The sequence below is a fragment of the Pinus tabuliformis genome, chromosome 2_2 (genome assembly GCF_031772625.1).
Source record: "Pinus tabuliformis cultivar Carrire ecotype Pingquan chromosome 2_2, CPIR1, whole genome shotgun sequence".
NCBI lineage: Eukaryota > Viridiplantae > Streptophyta > Pinopsida > Pinales > Pinaceae > Pinus > Pinus tabuliformis.
The window spans coordinates 77,527,912-77,536,746 of NC_142300.1; the positions used below are offsets into that span (position 1 = coordinate 77,527,912).

An 8,835-nucleotide genomic window follows, 5' to 3' on the forward strand; every position below is an offset into this window, starting at 1 on the left:
GTCAACAAATAATTAATAATTAAACACAATATATATAGAGAGAGAGAGAGAGAGAGTCTAAATTTACACGAAATAGTCTTCTTCACCGGAATTCACCAAAATCAGACAATACATTTTCAAGATTTTTTGTTGTATAAAATACACTTTTGAATGCATAAATGTATTCAACATAGTTGAAAACCCACCAGAGTTTGCCAGGATCAGAGAATACAATTTCAAGATTTTTTTTGTTTAAAATACATTTTTGAATGCATAAACAGATTCAACACAATTGAAAACCCATGGGGCACTCGAATTGCATAATTAAACAACTTAAACTCAAGTTTTTAAAAATCTCCGTCTTATTTTGAATAAAATTAACCAGAAAAATGGTCGTAAAAAATGGCATTTCATCTATAAATTAGAGTACTCCTATATATGTGTGTGTGTTCACTCGATTTATGAGTACACCCATAGAAATCTATATTTGCAAATTATAATGAGCATTAATTCAAAAATATTTAAAAATCCATAAGAATATTAATATTTTGTGTGTGAATATATAAATATTGTGATCAAAATATGATTTAAGTGGATTAATAATTATTAGCTGAATTTATGGGTACAGTCACAAACATTTTACATTAGATGTATAATTACAAGATATAATGAATATTAATTGAAAAAAAGTGGGACAACCCGTAATCATTAAAATAAGAGAGTAAAATATTAGTAGCTTTGTGTTTAAGTATATAAATATTGTTAAATATATTTTAATATTGACTAAATAAACAAAATCAATCAATAACTAATTAATAATTAGATAGTTATTCAATTTTTTTTCCATTTAAAATTATAATCACAAATTAAGATTAACTTTAACAATGAAGTCATAGAAGATATTAATATAACAGAAATGTAAAATATTAATTTTATAAAGTAAAGTTAAATAAAATATACTTGTATGAAACAAAATAAAATATTAAAAATTAGTGGAAAGGGGTTGCATTCTTGGAATGCTCTTCCTTTATATAGAATAGACGGCTTCATGGAGGGCCATCACTGTATAAGAATTGGAGAGTTCCAAACTTATCTAATGTTAACCTGCATTTAATGAAGGGATCAAGCCCATACTAATAACTATAAGTGGTTAACCTGCATTTAATGAAGGAATCATAGTTAGTACTAATAACTATAAGTGGTTAACTTGCATTTAATGAAGGAATCATAGTTAGCTGCAAACGGACCATGGTATTAGATAGATGGTATTAATAAGAACCATGGTATTTCCCCATGGTATTGCATGTATGAATCCTATATAAAGGATAGAGACTCCCCTAGAGGAGCATCGTGTCTTATTTTGTAATTGAGCTCAGCTTTATTGGAGGTTGCCTGGTGGAAGAGGCAAGTGAACATTGCTTTCGGAATAATAAAATACTTGTTGTTATTTCTCATTGTTATATGTACTGGGTATATTTCTTAGCATATTTGGTATTTGGGTATCGTCTTACATGTTAAGAGCATAACATCTAATTCAGTGTTTTTTTGAAAAATAGTTGTCGTGCATTTTAAAGAGACGAGTGCATATTCTTCAAGGAGAAGGGGAGTTGTGACTTCTGATTGCATTTTTGAAAGAATGGAGCTTTTTTTCTTCTTATTAGTTATTGTGGTTTTCAATGGCTCTTTTATGTTTCCAAGGGTGAATTCAGTACGTATCCATTTAGACAACAGAATGGATTCGGTTGTCACGTATAATGTTCAGCAATATGGTGCAAAAGCAGATGGCATCACTGACAATATGAAGGTGAGAGAAACTTAAATCAATGAAAGAAAAGGGATACAGACATAAGGTTTAACAATTAAATTTGTTGTTTGTTTGTTATCTGTAGGAATTTTTGGCAACGTGGAATGCAGCTTGTTCTTCTACTCGACCATCTATTGTCTACATACCGAAAGGAAAATTTGTGGTTGGTCCAGTTTCGTTTACGGGGCCATGCAAGAATGCTAATATTATGGTGCAGGTAAACTGTTAATATTCAATCATTCCTCACATCAAGCTTTCTGGATTTCCTTATTTTGAGCATTGAGATGTGTTTTGGCAGATAACTGGGAATTTAATTCCACCACCCAACAATAATTTATGGAACCCACAAATTCCAAATCAATACTGGTTGCAGTTCACGAAGGTAGATGGTCTAACTGTGAATGGTGGAGGATCCTTGGATGGACAAGGAGCCTCCTGGTGGAACATGTGTAAAAAGGTAAGTGTAAAATTACCATTTGTACAATTGAGTCCTGCATTGTTTCATAATGATTTGGATACACATCCTCATACTTAACACTGATTTCATAGTGATTTGGATACACGTCCTCATACTTAATACTGATTGAATACATTGTCTTTGGTGCAGTGCAAATCTGGGCCTGCGGTGAGTTCTTTACCCCTTTTTTTCACACAGTAATTCAAGTGTTGAACAATTAGGAGCATATAGTGTAAGGAGTTTATCATGAGTACGATTTTGACATTGTGGAATGATAATGGGCAGTCTTTACGATTGGTGAGCACTAGTAATACGGTGGTGAGAGATTTGACTTCCATTGATAGCAAGCGGTTCCATATTACGATAGATTCAAGTGACAAAGTTCTAGTGGAGGGATTAACTATTCGAGCCCCTGCAGATAGCCCCAACACGGATGGGATCCACATAGATTCTTCTAATGTCCATCTTCGAAATCTCAGCATTGGAACAGGTACCATATTTCCCATCAACAATTCAAAATTGTTGGAGGAAGGGTAACTATTATTTGAAAGATAAAAGCTTTAACTTTGGTTGTGCAGGAGATGATTGTATTGGTATTTTGGAAGGGAGTTGGAATCTCTACATTGAACAAGTTACTTGTGGACCGGGTCATGGAATTAGGTGAAATAGTTTGATAATATTTCAATTGGGTGCCAAAGGATATGAGTATTCAATGCATTGCATTGCACTAATAATGGGTTTATGTTGTTATTACACAGTGTGGGAAGCCTTGGCGGATATCCTTCTCTTCATGGAGTCAACAACGTCACTGTAAATGGAGCTTCTTTCACGGGCACTGACAATGGAGTTAGAATTAAAACATTGCAAGGAGGGAAGGGCATTGCTAAGGGAATAACATTTGAGAACATACGAATGAACAATGTAGCAAATCCAATCATCATTGACCAATACTATTGCCCACATTGTACTGCCCAGGTGATCATGATTTTACATCTAATCTGAGCAATTTCCCTTTAGTTTTTTACCATATATTTTTAGTAAGTTTTTTTCTTTGCTTACTTTGTATGTGGCACTTGAGGGTTGAAGCATCATATGACCACTATTTCCCTTTAGTTTATTACCATATTTTTTTAGTAAGTTTTTTTCTCTGCCTACTTTGTATGTGGCACTTGAGGATTGAAGCATCATATGACCACTTAAGTTTTGTAGCGTACTATCAAGATTTGTAACTTGTTAGTTTTTGAGATCAGCTTTGGAGGTTTGTATCTTAGTTTGTGGTCAAATATTATTTTGTTATTAATGGTAATTGCACATGTGCAGGAATCCAATATGAATGTGCAGATTAGTGATGTGATGTACAAAAATATAACGGGGACTTCAGCAACAAAGGAGGTCATTAATTTAGTATGCAGTAAAAACTTTCCATGTGAAGGTATCAAAATGGAAAATGTGAATTTGAATTATGGAAATAATGGAGCTCAATCTGTGTGTAAAAATGTGAAGGGACTTGGAGCTAATTCTGTGAAGCCCTCTCCTGTTTGTTGAAAGGTGAATGATTAGTGTAAATGCCAACTTTATAATGTTGGTTTTTGTATTAGCTATTTTGTAATTTGAATTGAATATGAATTTTTTGAGTTAAGAAAATAAGAAAGCTGGTCTTTTTGGTATAAAAATGTCAAATTCTTTAAACTTAACCTTCCTTGGATGGTGAATGCTTTTCATATACCAACTTGAACAAGTTCGAAGTTCCACTAACTATCTATGTTAGATTTTGCACGAAGTATCTTCAATATAAATTTGTATCAAATTGTTAGAATGATTAAATTTAAATTAATTTTTGTATTTAATTGTTAAAATGATTAAATTTAATTTAATTTTTCTAAAATGATTAAATTGTTAATTTGAATAAATTAAAATTGAGAATATGATATTGCAAGTATGAGAAAAAGTATTGTCAATCACTTTTCTATCCCAAATTGTTGTATAAATAAATACTAGTAGTAGTAGTGCTATCATTGAAGCTGTCCGACCGACAACCATGAGATCATACTACTTGCTTTTTTTAGTTGTTGTTGTTCGTTACCGTGTGTGTGCATGCTATCATTGAAATCTTAAAAAATCAAAAACTCTACCACCAGAACGGAGAACGGAGAAGGCTTACTTACTAAGAATAAGAATGGATAATAAAGGAAGGAATAATAGAATAGATGAAAAAAAATGTGATATGTCTAGATGTTGCCTAGTTTGGACTTGTTTCCTTTGCAACATAAATTATTTATTAAGAACAGGTAATTTATGTATGCTTCATGAATGGAGACCCCAATTTCATTTAACAATTATAAAGTTTTAATTTATAAAATATTTCCAATCAACCAAATAAATTAAATTAATGAAATTTAAAATGTGAAGTTTGAACTTTGAAATTGATAATTGAATCTTTACAAATATGAAATTTACAACAAATTGCTTATTCCACATTGCAATTCTCCCTCAACCACTATATCATAGCCATCTAATCTCACAGCTCTCTTATACATCTTCAAAATTTGTATGACCACATGTAGGCATGATCCTTCGCACGCAACTAAAGAATCCAACCATACTCTCACTCTAGTAGTCAAAGTGAGCAGAGTAAAGCAATGTATGGTATGAGGTGGGTGAAGGAGCAAACTGTTCCATATATCATGAAGAAATTACCATGATGTACATGAGATTTCCCTCCTTACCCGATCTCTCACAGGCTACTAAACATCAAGTATGGAAGAATGTAATGATGGTAGAATATCAATTAATAATGAACAATGATGTTTGGGAAATGATTCCTAGACCAAAGGATAAATATATTATGACATGGAAATGGATTTATAAAATTAAGCATGCAATTGATGGAAGCATCAACAAATATAAAGCTAGATTTGTGGCTTGAGGATTCTCTCAACAAGAGGGAATTGATTATGATGAAAAAAATTATCCTTTAGCTAGGTACATGAAAATTAGAACTATCACCTCTATTGCAGCTTCTATGGGATGTAATATACATTAAACAAACTCGAAGGATTCTTTTCTTAATGGTACGATTGATGAATAAGTCTACATCAAACAACCTCAAGGGTTTGAAGTACGTGGGAAGGAAACCAATATTTGTAGATTGAATAAGTCTCTATATGGCTTAAAACAAGGCCCTAGAGCATGGTATGCTCGTATGGATGCTTATCTAAAAAACCTTGGTTTCATCAGAGGAGTTATAGATCCAAACCTCTACATACAAGTATTTAAGAATGAAGCAGTAATCATTTTTCTATATGTGGATGAATGATTAATAACTGGTATGGAGCACTGTTTTCATCAATGCAAGAAGGATATAATAGTTGAATTCAACATGAATGATCTTGGACTAATGCACTATTGCCTTAGAATTGAAATTTGGTAGAAAATAGGTGGGATCTTTCTTGGTCAAGGAAAACATGTGATCAAGATTCTACAGAAATCTGGGATGATGGATTGCAAGCCTATAGAAAAACCAGTGATCACAAATTTGAAGAAGTTGAGAAGCTCGTATTCAAACCTTGTTGTTCCATCATCATACAAGTAGATGATTGGCTCTCTAATGTACTTAGTGAACACCAAACCAAATATATGCTATGTAGTGAATACTCTAAGTTAGTTTCATAAGGAGCCCTATCATGATTATTGGATAGAAACCAAACATATCTTGAGATTTATCCATCGAACCTTACATCACTATTTAATATATGTTGCAAGAAATGAGATTCAATTATCAAGATTGATTTTTTTTTATTTTTTTTTTTTTTTTCGGATCCTCTATGGTTTCTTGGATGAGTAGAAAAAAGGACTAAGTTGTTCTAAGTACCATTGAAGCTGAATATATGGAAACAAGTTAATTTCGTTGTGAAGTAGTTTGGATATGTAAGTTACTTTTAGATTTGTTTGAAGGAGTATTGGATTCAACTACAATATGTTGTGAAAATCAAAGCTGCAAAAAGTTGTTAGAGAACCTCGCTTTCCATGCAAGTTCAAAGCACATCAAGATAAAATACCTGTACATTCAAAGAATGGTGCAGGATGGAGCCATGAAGCTCCATTATATATCCACTGACAAATAGGTATTTGGTATTTTGACGAAGCGTCTTCCCAAGGGATATATTGAGTATTTTCAACACAAGCTTGGGCTTGTGGATATCTCCTCCCTAGTTGAGAGGGAGTGAGGATGGACACCGTGTTCTCGATGTTTCATGTACTATGGCCAAGACTAAATTCCATAATTCTAGTGCATTAATATGGTTAAGGAGAATGGTGGATTTGATAAGAATCAAGTAAGAGTCAATGCTAACTTTCGTAAGAGTCAAGTACATTGTGTTGAGAAATGACAACAAGAAATTCCAATTTAATTTGGCCTTGAATTAAATGAGAATTAAAATTGAATTTTATTCTCATGGATAAAATCGCCTCGCATTTTTCCTATGTATCATGGGGATTCGCCCATTTATTATACATATAAATTTAGGGTGGTTCTTAAAATTTTCCCTGAATGTTTCTCATCCTCTGAGGAACTCAATCTATGTCCATGTCTTTCATTGCTTTGGTGGCCTCCTTGACATTCCAGGCTTCTGTTGTAGTCTCCTCCTCTTGTGGATAAAACCCTATATTCTTCTCTATCTCCTCCCAATGATTTCTTTCTTCTTCTTCCTATCTCCCCTCTAACATACCTAAAAGAAATGGTGGATTGATTTTCAATCCAATCCAGTTGATTTTGAGTCTCTATAATGCTTGCTTATACATTGGGGTTATTTCTAGTGCATCCCTCATTCTTTCAGGAGAATGATATTCTCTGATCTTTAGGTTGTAGGGTAAGGTGTTCCATCTCCTTTGGTAGGCTTGTTGGCTCGCATCCCCTCGAAATCTCAGCATGTGTTCAAAATGAGTGACTTCTTGTTCTTGTACAGCAAGGTATCTTGGTGCAAGCTTGGGATCATTAGCAATGAGGTTGTAGGTGCTGATGACAACCATTGAGTTAGGATATTCTACTCTGACGAAAAGGGGTTCTGCTTCTTCTTTTGCCGAAACCCTTTTTATTTCTATAGCTTTGGCTTCCTCATGATTCATCCAAGATGCCAAGGCCATTAGTTGTAAGTCCCCTAACATTGGATTGGGGTCCCACACATTTAAATCTTCTAGAGCCAAATTGTGTAGGTAGAATTCAAATATATTTGGTCTATCCTACAGGGTTATTTGGTCACAAAGGCCAATGAACTACCTGTAGTCTTGGAAAGGCATAATTCCTCTCTATGCTAGGGTTTTATCTAAAAATGCAGTCGTTGTTCTTTGAGGTATAAGGAATATGACTTTTCTGGCATGCTGCATTGAATTTCCTCCAAGGATAGACTTGCCATAGTTTCCAATTGGCCTTCCTTTTCCTGTAGCTTCTTTCTTATCCATGTGTACTTAGCCTTTAATTGAGATTTCACCATTTATTCTCTGTATCTTATGCTACTTAATTCTCTAACCATTTCTTGCAACTTCTCTTTCATGTGGCCTACATCCCCCACCCCTTTTGATTTAGAAATTTGCATGCACCAATGTGTCCTTGCTCTCTCCTTTTTAGGTTCAAAGGATAGAGAAATGGAAAATTTTTGTGGGATCACCCTACCACCTTCAATGAATCTGTAATAGGAGCTGAGGTTTCGATGTGGGATAGGCTTCTTCAGCTCTTGGGACTCTCCTTCTATTGTTTTTTGAGTAATTTTTTCTCTTTTCCTTCCCTTTTCCCTTGCAACCTTTTATGATCTTTTTTCTATGTTTCCTACAGTTTTGACAGGGTTTCTTGTAAGACTATTTTTGCTTCTTGTAGTTCAGTATCCTGGACGAGACCTTTCCCTTTTTGTGAAGGTGTCAAAGGTTGTTTAACTTGTTTTGTTGAGGCTGACCTGGTGATAGGTCTCCTAACATAGGTGATTGATGACCTAGGAGAAGATTTTTTTAATGTTTCATCTTCTTCCTTCTTCTCTAGAGGGACTACTTTGTCTTGTTCTTTTAATGAGTCCTTTATGATAATCAAAATCTTGGTAGGGGTTTGTGGTCTCCCTTGTTTTATCTGGGTGCTCTTCCTTGTTCTGAAGTAAAGGGGAGTTTGCCTCTGTCTCTTTCCCTTTGATTTGATAGGTGTACTTAGGGTAGTTAAAGCAACTGGTGCCTCCTTCTATGTAGGCTTCAAAGACACCCTTGGTGATTCCTCTTCTTCCCTATACCGTTTTTCAGAATTTTGTTCATCCTTCTGTACTTCATCCTTTGTCTCATCTATTTCTAACTCCTCTTCTTCATGCTCTTTTTCTTCTTCTCCCTCACTAGAAGTAGGGAATCTATCATACTCAATGGCTTGAATTTCATCTTCTTCCTTCATGTATGAAAATGTTGACCATGTAATAGGGATTATCAAATTTCTTAGAGGATCTTCCAGGATGAGTTTGATCAACCCATGATGTGCTAGCTATTGATGTTTCCCTTCTTTTACCTTGATGCTCATGTCTATTATCGTTTGCAACAAAAAATAAGGTACACTAATTCTGTTATGAGGAGG

General features: G+C 34.1%; 1 protein-coding gene across 1 annotated transcript; it reads left to right on the top strand.

Moving 5' to 3' along the window:
- Positions 1–1,711: 1,711 nt before the first annotated feature.
- LOC149191528 (putative polygalacturonase At2g43860) lies at positions 1,712–3,785 on the top strand. The gene is made up of 8 exons (XM_089406674.1): positions 1,712–1,783; positions 1,869–2,000; positions 2,082–2,240; positions 2,391–2,408; positions 2,526–2,730; positions 2,819–2,900; positions 2,999–3,215; positions 3,561–3,785. Exons 1-8 carry the CDS (start codon positions 1,712–1,714, stop codon positions 3,783–3,785), a joined length of 1,110 nt encoding a protein of 369 aa, XP_089262800.1.
- The last annotated feature ends 5,050 nt before the right edge of the window (positions 3,786–8,835 follow it).